Source organism: Fistularia commersonii, chromosome 9, assembly GCF_037954325.1.
Source record: "Fistularia commersonii isolate RoL2024-O1a breed Wild chromosome 9, RoL_Fcom_v1.0, whole genome shotgun sequence".
Lineage (NCBI taxonomy): Eukaryota > Metazoa > Chordata > Actinopteri > Syngnathiformes > Fistulariidae > Fistularia > Fistularia commersonii.
In genome coordinates, this window is record NC_141292.1 from 5,057,923 (window position 1) to 5,072,623 (window position 14,701).

Sequence of the window (14,701 nt, forward strand, 5' to 3'; positions counted from 1 at the left end):
AACAAACATTAGCTGACACATGCTAGCCAGCACAGGCAACTTGTGGAGCACAAAACCTACCTTCATTTCCCTTTCGGGATGGGAGTCAATGTCGTCGCTCATTTTAAAGGACAGTCTCTGGGCGGTTTGAGAGCAGAAGTGTTGTTTTCGCAGAAATTCCAACTTTGCCAATGGCTGTGTGAGATATGTGTTGTACCACACTAGTCTGCCATGACGGTTGATAACACGACGCGCGATTTTGCCGTGAAAGAAGGGCGTCCGACAGATGCAGGACGACTAATCGATACGAGAGTAGAAAGACACAAGAATCCGACAACTAGTGACTGCTATGGGATGAAGGAATCGAATTTTTAAGTAAGTAAACACAAAATATGCCACATTAAGTTTTGATTTAGTAGCCCCGATTTTAACATCTGACTTATATTATAATAGAAATAAAGGGTGAAGAAGATGAAGTAGTGTTGTCTGCCTTTTGCTATCGTGATGAAATATACCATCTATCAAGTATGCCTGAGTATTAAGTTCCCTTTCGTTTTCTAGTTTTTTAAGGTATTTTGTAAAATGTATTTTACTTATATCAATTTTGAGTATGTTGTGCATAATAATGTTCTGGCCCAGTATTTAGATGTGAGTGGAAGAAATTATCGAAAGTGGTTTTATTGTGAATCTAAACTAATGCTATTTGATATCATACTATCACACTTCCCAATAAAATAGTTACATATATTTTTCAAAGAAGCCCCGTGATATCTGAAAATTAAATGACAAAAGTTTGTTTTACTTTCCCCCATAAATGCTTTAGAATAGTTTGAAACATTGATTTCCATATGTGTTTGACAATATGAGGGTAGAGATGGTGAACATTCCTATTCATAACATCCCAGACATCTACAAAGCAACTCAAATGGCAAAACACAAAGAATTTTGATAAAAATTAGGGTTTTTGTTGTGTTGTATATGAATGAGTGTCAGCAAACAGACAGAATAAGTAGGAGGGCAGCTTATGGTGACGTAAGGACTTTTATTAGAAAGCAGATTTTTCTGTATTGCATTTAAAGAAATCAGGTACTCTTGGACTACACAACTGAAACTGGTGAAGGCAAATACCATAATGGGAATGAAAGGTTGATTTTCGCAACATCAAAATGGCAACTTGCATTTCTGTTATATATATTATTGATGCTCAAGTCAGAAGGCGCATGAACATTTTTAACATTTTTCAATTGAAACATGAAGCAGTAGCAACACTGATATTGTTCCATCAAAGTTGGCCTGATCCAAGCCCTGTTGATAGTGAAGAACATTTCCATGATCAAAGTGTATAGTTGTTCCTCTTTTAGCATATGGACGCCAGTCCATCAAGAGGTTACCAAGAAGCCCAGACTTTGGACCAAGTCTGATCCATGCTTACCAGAGCATTAGAGATATTGTCTATGTCAATATGACAGCTCTGTTCACAAAGCACCAAGGTATGAGTCAGTAATCAGTCAGTCCTTGTTGCAGAGACACTTTTGACCATGAAGGCCGGAGTTGACATGGCCATGTCCCTCCACCTTGGAAAGTAAGCCGTCAAAGACCAAAGCAAGCTGAAGAATGACAAAGCAAACAGCAAGAGCACAGCAATTCATGTCAGATCTCCCATAGTGCATCCCTATTCTGATTGTCAGCGCTCTGAACACATGGCTTTAAAAGTTATTCTCTTTTTTACCTAATCTGCAATCTTGTTTTTCTTTTTCTTCTCTTTTTCTGTCTAGAGAGCTCTAAAGTGCTGGTATTATGTTCCAGGACAAATACATACACATTCAAACTTTAGTGCATTTTTTCTTTTTTTTTTCTGAGTTTGCTGAAGATTCAAATGCACACTTGACTGGGGAATTAGTCTTTGTATTTTACTCAGTATACTACTTTTCTGTCATTATTACAATAGAATCAACTTTACACAAACATTCACTAAAAGGCCAGAGTGTTTGATAAAAATACAACCTGACCCTCTGAAAGACTCCACGGACTCCATAGTCTTTGTTTGCTAACAGTGACAAAAGTTATTTCGCATAAATGGTGCATATAAGATCAGAGGTTTCATCAGGTTAGAGCAAGTGTCTGAATGGCATGCATTTTATGATACAAGCACCTCTTTGCATATAAATGTACTGTTTTCAGCATCAACTATTCACTGGAAGAAAAACTACCGTGCCTGTTAGTTTTTACAGTGTGGGGAGATGAATACAGCGTAAGACCAAGGGGGGAAAAAAAATCAACAATTTATTTGCGTAGGTTTGACTTTTTGGGAGAATAGTGTCTTTTCAACCAAACGTTTCGTTTTGAGATTATCACAAAATACAAATTTCTGTCACATGAACCAAACATTACAAAGATGGGGCTATTTTCTTTCAGCTACCTCAGCAAACACTTATCCTCCCGAGGGTTAGCCATGACATTCTCTCAAAATTCTTCAGTTTATAGTGGAAAAAAGACAACAACCGAAACAAAAAAAAAAGACCTCAGGCAGAACAGAAATAAGAAACAGATTTTTGGCTGGAACAGAGTCAGACATATTTTGCAGGAAGACAAAAAGCGATGCGCTGGTTGGAACATGCTATAATTTGAATGCATCAAAGGAAATCACTTATCTTGTGTGTAACTAGTTTTTTTTAGAGGACAATGCCAAAACATATTTCCTTAGAAGGTTAATAGTGAATGTAGTGTGGACACACACAAAAAAATTATAAATACACTTAAGCTTTTTTTTGGGTGGTCTCTCAGTAATCACTCTATCAGTTGATATCTTTGATCGAAGGAAGATTAATCACTTACAAGAAGTAAACTCAGTCAGGCTCAGGCTTCTCTTTGAAGAACAAGAGGACAGTCAAGTTCAAAATTATTATGAGCTCCTAAATTATTACTCGTAATAGTTTGTGGGCCCAAGTACAATAGAATTATAACTTTAGCAGAGAAGAGCGGTGCATATCACATCATCTGTACCCAGACAGTCACAATCTAAGGCACTGCTTCACGCCCATTCTAAACAGAGGAATACATCAAGATCACCATCCCTATAATTTTTTTACTGCATTTCCCCTTCTTTTGCAGGGTAATGCATTCAACATGCAAAATTCAGCCATTTAAAACAGATTATAGACACATTCAAAAACCCTAGGGTTAACTTAACGTGTATGGAAAAACTTGATATTAATGGCACAGTTAGAAAGTGGTGTGCATGGGTTGCAAGCCAAGACATTTTGTGAGCTGTTTACTCCAAAGGGAAAACACTTAATATTTTTGCATTTAATTCAGTAAGGAATTACCTTTGGTGGACAAATTCAGGACACAAAACTTGAACAAAATTACCATTGAATTTTGAATCGCAAAATATCACAAGTCAATATCTTTATATTTGAGCTTGTGAACTAAAATGGAATAAATTAAAGAAAGTAAGATAAGACATTTTTTCTGACTCTCAAAGTGAATTTCCATCTCTCTCAGAATGTATGTATTTTCATCATATTTAACTCTGAAAATGGTTTAAAAAAAGATCAGGATGTAGATGTAAAAGAAATATGCAATAAATAATAATCAAGTAGTGAAAGCCCAAAGCTGAACCTTGTTCAGTTATCTATTTATTGGGGAAATGCTTCCTGGTTTTTACCACATTGGAAGACTGATTCACAACAATTTACACATCACATAATGGCTAAAGCTTTTGGTCTGCGAATCCCCTAATTATTTTCACTTTATGGCCCATTTATTTATGTTTAAAACATTGAAGGACAAGTCTTTTTTTTTTCTTTTTTAAATTGTTTGACCCTATGCAAAAGCAGTGCTACAGTTTACATTCATCCATTTCTCAGCCGTTCATCTATAGCCCTGTTCCCAAGGACAAAAAAATCTACCCCCATCAAAAAATCAAACCCAAAATAAGCAAACACACAAACAAAAACCTGTAAACTTTGTCATTACCTAGTGCAATTATAAACCTGCACTCCTTGTGCAGGACCATCTTAAAGCTTCCCCTAAAGAACGTGAAAAAAGATTATAAGAACAATTATTAGAACACATAAAAAAAAAAACCTTATCCAACATTGTAAATAGCACAGATTTTAAGAAGAAACACAATTTTATGCCATATATCGGGGGCATTGGCTGTTTATTATTCTGCAGTTTTTCCTATGCTACCAATTTCTGCAGAAGAAAATATGTGACTGATTTTAAAAAGAGTTAAATCTTATGTATTATCCAGCTATTACTACAAAAGTTTCTGAGATGCTGATCACGTAAAATACTTTTCATCCTTCCTTGAACCCTTGTGGTCTGATTGAATGTGCTTTTTCTTAAATCAATGCATGACAGTAAAGACAAGCCTTTTGGACTGTGTAGCAGACGACATTAAAAAAGGTACTTAAAAAAAAGCAAATGAATAGGAACAATACAGGTTTTATGTCCCTGTTCGACATTGCCTCACTACGCTTCATTTCATAATACAGAAACAGTCAGTGTCAGAGGGACTCCTTGTTTTCTTTGCAAAATTCACAATCCTATTATCAAATCATTAAATCAATTTGATATGAAGAAAAATTGTATTTTTGAGTTAAGTCACACTTGGCAAAACTTGTTCGTTTCTGACCCTTTGAAATTTTTTTTTGAGTGCAGATGCAATAAGCCAGCAGAAAATGCTCTTGCGGGTTAATTCAATAATTTCACCCCCTCCCTCTGGTAATAGGATGGAAGCAGGATTATATCTTGGTGCAAGTCACACCGCCATGTAAAGATAGAACAGTTCTTCTCCCTCACAATGCGGTGCACGTACTCTCACTACCTCATACACTCAGTCTCCTCTATCCATGGTTACATAAAACAAAAATATAATTGATACTGTGTCAAACACATTGACCTCCGGGTCACACCCAGGTCAGTTCAAACATCTCAGACTGAGGTATGAGCCGAATAAGAGGTGATATGAAGTCCTGCTCATTAGTTACAGTTTTTTTTTCTTTCTTTTTCTGAATGCAGGTTTGTGGCATCGATGTTAATTTTTGGTATCTATTGTTTTTACTCATGCATGCAAGCTTGGATTTAGTGCACGTTCTTCTTCACGATTCTCTCTTTACACCCAGAACATAGTTATTTTCATTTAAAATCATTGTCAGTTAAAAAGCATTGTTGCATTTTCAAACACTGTTTTTTTATGCATCGGTTCAGATATTGAAGGCTAGTATCTTTAAGGAGGTGAATATGCACGCGCATATGTGTGTGCATGTATGTATGTGTGTGTGTGTTTGTGTGTGTGTGTGTGTGTGTGTGTGTGTGTGTGTGAGTGTGTGTGTGGCTGGAAGGGGTGTTGTCTAGGGCGGACACAGGCATCACATTGACAATCTAATTCAATATGTGACGGGCAAATATGCATAAAAAAACAACTCCATGTGATACATTCTTTTTCAGATTGTGGAGAATTTTTTAAGCTTTCACAGAAAAACCTTTTCATAAAAATGGCATGCTGTTTACAAAGAACAGAAAATTGCCTTTGTAATATTGCTGTGAGTGCTGAAATACCGAGTAATACTGTATAAACCAAGTCGATGGCGGGGCAGAGAGGGCTGACTTTATGGATAAATTAATGCCATGCCTGTGTCCACTTCTTTATCACAATCCCCTTCCACGATCAGTGAGTGTACAAAAGCACACCTGTGCGCATGCATGTGTGGCAAATTCCTGTGTAGTAAGATCGACAAGCGTAACTTTTGTGCCGAGTAATTTCTGTTGAGGAAGCACAGAGGAGAAGAAAGATTGGTGGAGGAGATGTTAGAGTAAGAACAAGCAAGAGAAAATGCCGTGTTAAACAAATTTCACAATGTGAGAGGCAGCCCAGTAGGACATTCACTGTCCATTCACCCTTAGACCTTGTCCAAAGCCTTCCACCTCCTCCTCAGGCAGCGCGTCACCACAAGTGCTTGCCTCAGCTCCAGGGATCAAAGTTGGCGCCCCCAGTGATCTGTCTACTCCCTCTAAACCAGCTTCATCCTCCTCCTCCTCCTGTTCCTCCTGGACGACTCCTTCGCCCTCGGCCTCGGTTCCAGCTGCCACAGACCCTGGGCTGCCCTCTGCCAGCGGAGTCCTCAGAGGCTCCTTGCGGTCTGGATACAGCCTTTGCTCAAGATTCTTGAAGTCAGGCTCAAAGGGTAGAGGCACCCCTTGTTGAGGGGTGCTGAGGGCCAGGCCCAAGCCCACTGCGGCTCCCATGCCCATTCCTGCACGGTACACCTCCATGCCATCGGGAAGCATGGACTTGATCTTGGGCAGCCATCGTTTGCGGACACGTCTCGCGTTTGTGCACATGTCAGCAGCAATCACATTCATTTCACTCTCCTTGAAGTTAGGGTTGAAATTCTGACAGTAGACTACAAAAGAGGAAAGGGAGACAAGTTGTACAAAGGACACCTTTTCGAAACTAAAAATTGAAATGGAAGACGTCAAAATAAATAAGCTCACGTTTGACAGCGTTTAGGACCCTGCTGTCCAGGGGTTTCCTACTGGGGTCACTCGTAGAAGAACGGATACCTGTCCCACAGCTATTGGCTAAAGTGTTTCTGGAAGTCAATGGACACCAGGGGGCAGAGTCAGCAACAGGCACATGCGGTACATAAACATGTGATCGCACATTAGTAAACCAAACTGCACAACTTGCCCACAGATGGAGTGTGAAAGTTGGTTTGTGACAACGGCAGTAGTGTTGGAGTCATGCACAGTACTCAAATGTTACAGTAGAGCATGAGAAAACAAAACAAAACAAAAAAAAAAACAACAATAGAAAATGTGCGGCTCAGTTTTGCACGTGTGTCGACTTACCTATCAAAAAACGTGGCTAACAAACGACGAAGCAAGACTTTGTGTTTGATACCGGCACATAGATGACAATTCATCAGCTGGCCTCGAGTCATGAACACCTGTGTACCTGTGTGATGAGAAAATAATTTACTATTACGAACCTTTCTTTATCTTTAAAGAGTATTTTGGTTCAGTCCCTCTCCCTTTCCCCTTATGAGTTTTTATCTGCCATTCTTCTTCAACAGCACATTTCAAGGACTTTTGAGTTAATCAAAGCCTCAGCTGTCCAAAATGGGATCAGAAATCTGGTGTGTAATTGAAGTTGAAGACCATAACAAAAGCATATTATCCATTGAGTTGGTCTTTTATTTTTTCAACTGCATTTTTCTGGATATAAATGTGTTATATTCATCAAGTCCCGAGTACATAGGAGTATTGCTGTCCACATTTTTACCCTGTTCATTTTAAATTCCATTCAGCCGAAATGTGTTCATAATTTACAACTACTTTCTTTGCATTGGTTTAGTAAATCACTCTGTGCACCGAAGACAGAAAACCATTATGGGATGTATCAAAGCTCAGCCTCTGTATGTATATGACAAGATATCAAGATGGAGATGACATGCCAAGAGCAATTTCCGCCAGTCGGGCCAAAGAGTTCAGTTTTTGTCTCATTATACGAAAAAAAAACAGTTTTTTGTCATGCTCATCGAGCACTTCAAGCGCCATTTGGCAAATCCGTGCCAGCGTGTCATCTTCCTTTTACTCTAGAGTGACTGTCTACCATAGAGGCCTGATTGATGCATGACTGCAGAACTGTCTCAGAAACTCTTTAGCTTTGTTTTATCTCCTTCGTAGCAACGGAGTGTTGCAGGTCAGAGTCACTTGAGCGACAAACATCCATACTACTTTCTTGACTCGCCTCTTGACTTCAGCAGAAGGCGTGTCAGGCACAGATATCCTAGTCTCCTTCCATTGAAACACACAAATGAATATCATTTCATGTCTTTGAAATGGAATGATACATGACATATACTATATATGAGTTGTGTTATGATGTCATTTACACTTTTATAATTATAACATCTATATATATGTGTGTGTGTGTGTCTGTGTGAGTATGTGTATTCACACTCATACTTATTCCCTGTTCTGAACAGTTAACCTTAGGGTCAACAAAAAGTCAAACAAAACTGGGAAATCTATAGCATATTTACTCAGCACTGCATTCTTGGGGGGTTACAATTCAATCGACTTGATTACATAATCCATTATTAGTTACGAAACGCACATTTTTTTGATACACAGTATGGCTTCACCCTTTGTTAAATGTGATTTTCATCACTGAATTATAGAACATGTAATCTGAAGTCTTAATATCTACTGCAAATATCAGTGACTCTCTGGGTCGTAATGGATAGAGCAGAAAAGAGGCTATTTTAATGCCTACCTGCTACTAACTCCAGCTTCTCCCCGGGGTCTCCCTCAGTGTAGAGTTTAGGGTGGCAACGATAGCCGATCTGGCTGATGAGGCTTGCGGGCAGAGCAACCAGGTCCCGACGGATCAGCACACAGTTGCGGTTCTCCAATGCCAAGGGCACCGCTGCCATCTCTGGCTTGTCCTGGACTGATGATCGAGAAGAGACAGGGGAGGTTTCAGTCGTAAATGGTGTTGACACATTAACGGTAAATGCGTGGACACTTAAGTCTTCTGTTCTTACAACAAAAAAACACAAACCAAAAAAAAGTCCTCCTTCTGAACCACATTTTTTATTAAAAAAAAAAAACATGTTTCGTTGTTACAACAAGTTAATGTTGTTAATTTTTCATTAATCCTCCTGAGCATTATAGATCAAGCCTAGATAAGTATTAATCCTACATCAGCAAATAGTCTTTTGGAAGAGGGTCAGATCCCAAGTTGAGAGTTTGTTCTCACTAAAGTGTTTCACCAGTCCTTGGAGATGACTTGTGAGTGCAAAAATTAGTCTTTGCCACACATGTTCAAACAGTATAATGATGCGGATTAATCCATTTGCATTTGCAAACACACTTATGCCTAATCACTCTACATAGACACATGGACAGGATAGATTTGCAGGCTTCTTAAATATCCCACAATGTCACCCTGGGGTGCTCTGACTGATTGCAGATGGAGTGGCTTTCATAAATATCTGAAATTCTAGCATTACAGGGGTAGCTCTTACAAACTCTAACAACCCTGTGTGATGCCTTTCAGCTGCAGGATGCTAAGAATGATGGAAAGTGTTTATGTGTTGAATGCACATCTGTGTCAGTTGGTGTCTGATTTCTGTGTTTGTACAAGCACAAGGGAATATATCAACTCTGCCTTCATGTGTAGACAAATGTTCACAAGAGTGGTGTTGTGGAAGTGGAAACAATGTAAAGTACAAACCAGCTGTTGTAGCTGTTGTTTATCCCGTTGCACTCCAACCATAATTCCATCAAACTATCTTTATGCTGAAAGAACCCCCCTCCTCCCCACACACACACTGGAGGCTCAACGTCTTGCTTTTTCAAGCTATGCATGGTACATTATTCATGAAAGATTAAATAATGTAACTGGGATGAAATGGATGAGCATAGACAAGGAGCAACTATGGTCCAAAAACGTTGCTTTTATGGTAAAATACTGTGCAGCCACTTGATTGTGACACATTATGAATATTTCGATTGATTTAAATCCTGATTATTAAATCTTTATTTGTTGCTCACTAATACTGCCTCTCTCCAACACATCTGAATTCTTCAAGCCATGTGTCATAATTTGACTCATTCAAATATAAATAGCTGACAATTTTATACTACCATTATCTTTTTTGGAGATATATTCCCCCATTTTATTTGCTACTTTTTGTAACCAGGTTCTCCCACAGAACGTCTTTATTGTCATAAGTTATGGTTTTATGGGACATCCAATTGAAATAATCATGCTTTCATTTCATTTCTTTTCAATGTAGAGAGTCTAAATGGGCTTTTTGGTGCTATATTAATAATCTTAAATAGAGCAGAGTCAATATGCTGGAGGTTGTGAAGCTTAAATGCTAACCTCTAACTATGGCCAGTGACTGCTATATATTGTGAATTGATCTGTTTTGCCTCAGAGCATAATGTGAGGGACACATGTTGGCATCGAAACGTGGAAAACCAAAATCATGACTGAAGCTGTAACTCAAATAATTACTCTGCTGAGGGGGAGGACAACTGAAATTTCTCTTACAGTATAACTGCACTGAGTAAAGCATAGAATAGTTGAGAAACTAACTAATGTTAAGGGGAATACTTGGCTAAAACGGCCCAACAGACACCAGACAGTTCACACAGCCCAATATGATACAAACACATGCATACTGATGAGAGAGGTTACAGTAAATGATGATTAATCAAGGCTAATGGACTGCTCAATTATTCAGATCAAGTGCAGTCCATTTAGATCACAATAGTAATCAGATTGATACGGCATCGATACTCTATAATTGGAGGTCACCTACTTAAAATGGTCGCAGCGGCGTGATGTTTGTGTACTATCAGTTTCCAAAGACTTAAACTTTCCCGCCAATCTCACTACCCTATTTTGGGAAATGTGGTGAATTTCTTGTGGCTATAGGATGGTTTGACGAACGATAAAATTCTATGTACCTGCTTGGAAAACAAAATCAGCTGCAGGCAATAACCCTGGATCAACAGTTTACAATTCAGAAGTGTCATGACTGTGCCCTAATGCCCATTGCTGCTGTGTATATCTTGTGTGTATGTGTTTGTGTGTGTGTGTTTACCCTTTGAGTTACTAATATTTGTATCTAATAATCAAATATACAAATATGTACGCTGTCAAGTGATACATGGCAAAAATGATAAAAAATTAATGTTTCTTTGCGTAATTATGCATTCTTGATTTTTTTTTTGGGGGGGGGGGGTTCAACGTATTGAAATATTAATGATTAAAGGGCGTACAAAGGTTGAGGAAAGCTATGCTAAAGTTTTTAAATACTCTCAGTGGTGCGATAAGCGCCGCAAGTCCTTCGAAAGGTATCGGTCTGAGATGATACTCACTTCCGTAGGGGTTAGCTGAACGTCCATAAATGTGACTGTAGACATCTTCTGTGATTCCATCATAGGGTTCTTCCTCAAACTCCTCATCCTCATTCTGGTATGACGTGGGACTGTCAGTAGTGGGCAGACTGGATGCACCTGGACTGGACCTTTCAACTCCTGCTCCTCCACCTGAGCCACCCCCAGTGGCTCCTAGAAGATGGTAAGGAGGCATACCGGGTATGGCGGTCCCTCCGGCCATCGTGTAGAACAGTGAGCTGGCCCTCGCGAGACGACTCCCGAACTCTGCAGACGTTATCTTGCTTTGTGTTGAGGTTGTCAAAGGTGTGGGTTCAGACCCCTCTAGTTTTATCTTACGCTGTGGCATAAGTAGGGATGGAGACCAGCCAGGGTTTGCCAGAAGTGCTGCCACCGCTAAGCCGTTACCGTTATTACAGGGACTCTGCGGCTCGGATACCGTTTCTTCTAGGGAGCCTGCTGTTTGTGAGTCACAGTGAGGCGAGTTTGCCTTAAACATAAGGTCCATGCCTCTTTCAACTATATGCTGAATTTGGAGGTAGCCAGCTGTGTACATTACCACCAGCTGCTCACTAGCTGCCATTGTTAACTTCCCTGTATAGCAGAAAGTTAGGATCTGCTCAAAGCAAGCAGGTGTTACTGAGGAGGGCAACTCAAATTGGGTCTTGGTGGAGGTGCTGAAGAGGTCGCGGAAGTAGAGGCTGCTTGCAGCCAAAACAGCCCGGTGGGCTTTGAAAGCCTGACCTGGTTATTAGGAAAGAGACAAGGGGGGGCAGCGCTTGATTAAATGTTGTTTTCTAGTACATTAACCACAGGGGGAAAAAAAAATCAGGCTTTTCTTTTAACTCACCTTTAACCAGAATGGATACATCACAGTAGTGCCCCAGCAGGCGCTGCTCATTAAGGGAGCCCAGAACTGTGGCTCCAAAGTTCGGGATCTCCACATGAAGCAGCTGGGACATGTTGGAACCGGAGAAAGAGCTTCGACTATTTACTGTAGACACCACCAGCCATCTGTTTAAAACAGAAAAGAACTCGTTGTGTAAGAAAAATCTCATAGAAGGACGCATGAAATAAATAAAGATATGCCGGAGGGAAGAGTCAAAGAGGGGAAAATCAGGAGAATGTTGGAGGACATGAGGAGAAAGAATTAAACTAGAGTTGAGATGAAGTGTCGGAACTGAATTCAGTTGAGGGAGAAGTGAGAGGTGTGTGAAAGAGATATGGATGTGAAGAGATAGTGGGTGAGAGTAGAGGCAGGCAAAAGAAAGGAGGAGTTCTGTCAGTCCGCTGAAAACAAATGCAGAGCTGTGCCTACTATACATTGGAACAATATGAGCCACCTTAAGGCAATGCTGTTTAAAATGACTAAAAGCCAAAGAGCCTTGGACTCAGTCCACCTACTGCACAACTATAAGGACCTGTAAATCAGCCTTGACAACTTTTCACAGCGAGGAAACTGCACCAGAATTTCTCTTGTGGTATTTTAATCATTCTCAATAGATATGTTGACTAACACACCCTCTTCATCATTATCTTCTTATTTAGTTTTAGACAGAAAGCACAACACGTCCTATGTCACAAACACAGTTTTACATTAGCTGGCTCGCTTTGCTACGCATTCTCAAGGCATATTTGTTCCGTCTTTCATTCCATGAACTTTGCATCATTGTTTTTTTCTCCTCAACCACCCCGCGCACACACAAACACACACACGCATGCACGTACACATGTATATATACGCACCAGTTTCATTATTGAGCAATGCTGCATAACAGTTTCCAGGAATACAAACTGAAAAAAATGTCACCGCCTCTCTCTCTCTCTCTCACACACACACACACTCCCTCTCTTTCCCACTTCATGCCCATACAGACAGACATGCACTCTGGCTTACTTACATAAAAGTATGCACGCCTAAATACACACACACAGGCACACACACACACACGCGCGCACGCACACACACACATACAGTACAGGCTGCATTGGGAAATTTCTGTGTACTCTGGCACGCAAGCACTCACCTGGGGAAAGCAGCATACAACAGTCTCTCTCACATGCACAAATGCCGAAAAATGTGCTCAGACAGTTATCCCAGACTGCTCTGACCCGCGTCTTCTGGTGGAGACACACCATGGAGCCCCGACGAGCGCAAACACACCGCTAACAGTCAGGACCAACAAAGCACAGAAGTAGTTAGAGATGGAAGGAGAGCAATCTGATGTTCTCCGTCTGGCCGACGCTCTCTCTCACTTAGAGCGTCATTCCTACTGTCTCAGAAATGATTCTCTCTGCTGTCTGACTGACTTCTCTCTGTCGGTCTTCCCCGGCATATCTTCTATCTCTATATCCTCCAAAGCCCTACTCTCCCTGCTCACTGTCAGTTCTAGCGCCGTCTCAAAGCCTCCCTCTGCCTCCCTGTCATTATGTCTCTGTTTCTCTCCCATCTCTCTATTCTCCAAGGGCTGAATTCAACAAGTGCCAGTGTGGAGAGAGGGAGAAAGAGAATGGGGAGAGAGAAAGAGAGCAGAGCGAATCAATGATGAAAGGAGTGGGAGGCTCAGTAAAAGTGTGTGCATGTGTCTGTGCGCGTGTGTCTGATCAATGCAGTATCTATACGTCGCAGGGAGTGGGAGGGAGAGAAAAACACAGGCTACAGTTACAGACGGAGACAGAGACTGGGCAGAGCTAGAGAGAAGTGAGGGAGGGGGGAAGTTGAGACAGAGAGAAAGTCATTTGAGGACAGTACGAGTGGAGAAAGACAATTAGGTTGAAGCAACTTCTGCCACTTGCCCCTGGACACAGATGCTATACGGCCTAACAGAAAGAGGAGAATGACTAAGAGAAAAGAGGAATGGAAAAAAAAAAAAAATGCTCGGAAGGTTGTAGACACGATTCATCAACAAGAAATTGCGGTGTCTGAATTTTATATCATACGTGTACTCTTTATGAAAAAAGGCCACAACATAGCCGCGTGATACTATCATCTGACCAAATGCACAAGAGCCTGAGGGAGTACAGATGTATGGAAAGTCCCAATCTAAGAAAAACACCTAAACAAAAGAACGATTAAGATAACGGCTAACCGCTAAACATTGAGGCCCCATGATGACATGTATGAAGAGCTTATTCCAACCTATGTGTTCTGGTCATAAACACCATCGCAAGGCCAATGCATACCAAAATGTCATTGTGGAAAAACATAAGGATGCCCGAGGGTTAGCGTACAAAATAGCCGTAAGGTTCTTGGAAAGGTCAAGAAAAGGAGGATGGTCGAAAAGAGATTGGTTAACTTGGTTAACTTTGAGAAATAGTCAATAGTCAAAGAAAATGACATCAATAGAACTGACATTGTGTCCCTCCGATGTGATTTACCAAAAGAGGAGGAAAATAGGCAAAACATGGACCCCATTAAAATCGGGATTTGCCTATTATAGAATAAAAAGAGGACAGTTATGACACCAATAAAAACAATTTTTCAATCAAACGAACATGTCCAGTGAAGTAGATGTGAATAGCCATGACCTCCGGTCCTTACACACTCTTACACGTGTTTCAGATATTTTGTATCATAAACGGTGATGATTTGTGTATGTTCGGCGGAACAGGTCCGGGTTTTACTTCTGCATGAAAAATAAAACTCTACTCTGCCGGACACTGGGGCTCAATGACGTCGGTGTTGTCACTACGAGACGAGGCCGGAACTCTTAGAATCCTTGCAAAAGGACAATTACTTTGCAACAAGAAATAGGTGTAGAAAGTGTCCAGTTTGGGCAGGGCCCTAACGATT

At 40.5% G+C, this 14,701-nt stretch overlaps 2 protein-coding genes and 1 long non-coding RNA gene across 5 annotated transcripts in view; 1 reads left to right on the top strand and 2 right to left on the bottom strand.

Annotated features, from left to right (window-relative positions):
- Window positions 1–240, bottom strand: part of nup214 (nucleoporin 214) — a 30,660-nt gene extending 30,420 nt beyond the window's left edge. The window contains exon 1 of the mRNA XM_086152116.1: window positions 61–240. Coding sequence (XP_086008242.1) covers window positions 61–102 — 42 coding nt within the window. The 5' untranslated portion in view covers window positions 103–240. The remainder of the gene's footprint in view (window positions 1–60) is intronic.
- A 31-nt stretch (window positions 241–271) lies between these two features.
- LOC147231036 (uncharacterized) overlaps window positions 272–14,701 on the top strand; it is a 68,209-nt gene continuing 53,779 nt past the window's right edge. Inside the window, exons 1-2 of one of the 2 annotated variants that reach the window (XR_015106589.1) lie at window positions 272–354; window positions 10,956–11,092. This is a non-coding gene — a long non-coding RNA (uncharacterized LOC147231036). The remainder of the gene's footprint in view (window positions 355–10,955; window positions 11,093–14,701) is intronic. The other variant, XR_015106588.1, reaches the window with a different exon arrangement.
- Window positions 1,002–14,701, bottom strand: part of nacc2 (NACC family member 2) — a 39,999-nt gene continuing 26,299 nt past the window's right edge. Inside the window, exons 1-7 of one of the 2 annotated variants that reach the window (XM_086152118.1) lie at window positions 12,936–13,403; window positions 11,759–11,922; window positions 10,891–11,652; window positions 8,270–8,446; window positions 6,841–6,946; window positions 6,484–6,581; window positions 1,002–6,392 (exon numbers count right to left, since the gene is read on the bottom strand). In XM_086152118.1, coding sequence (XP_086008244.1) covers window positions 5,872–6,392; window positions 6,484–6,581; window positions 6,841–6,946; window positions 8,270–8,446; window positions 10,891–11,652; window positions 11,759–11,870 — 1,776 coding nt within the window. In that variant the 5' untranslated portion in view covers window positions 11,871–11,922; window positions 12,936–13,403 and the 3' untranslated portion in view covers window positions 1,002–5,871. Of the gene's footprint in view, window positions 6,393–6,483; window positions 6,582–6,840; window positions 6,947–8,269; window positions 8,447–10,890; window positions 11,653–11,758; window positions 11,923–12,935; window positions 13,404–14,701 lie in introns of those variants that run through there. The other variant, XM_086152117.1, reaches the window with a different exon arrangement.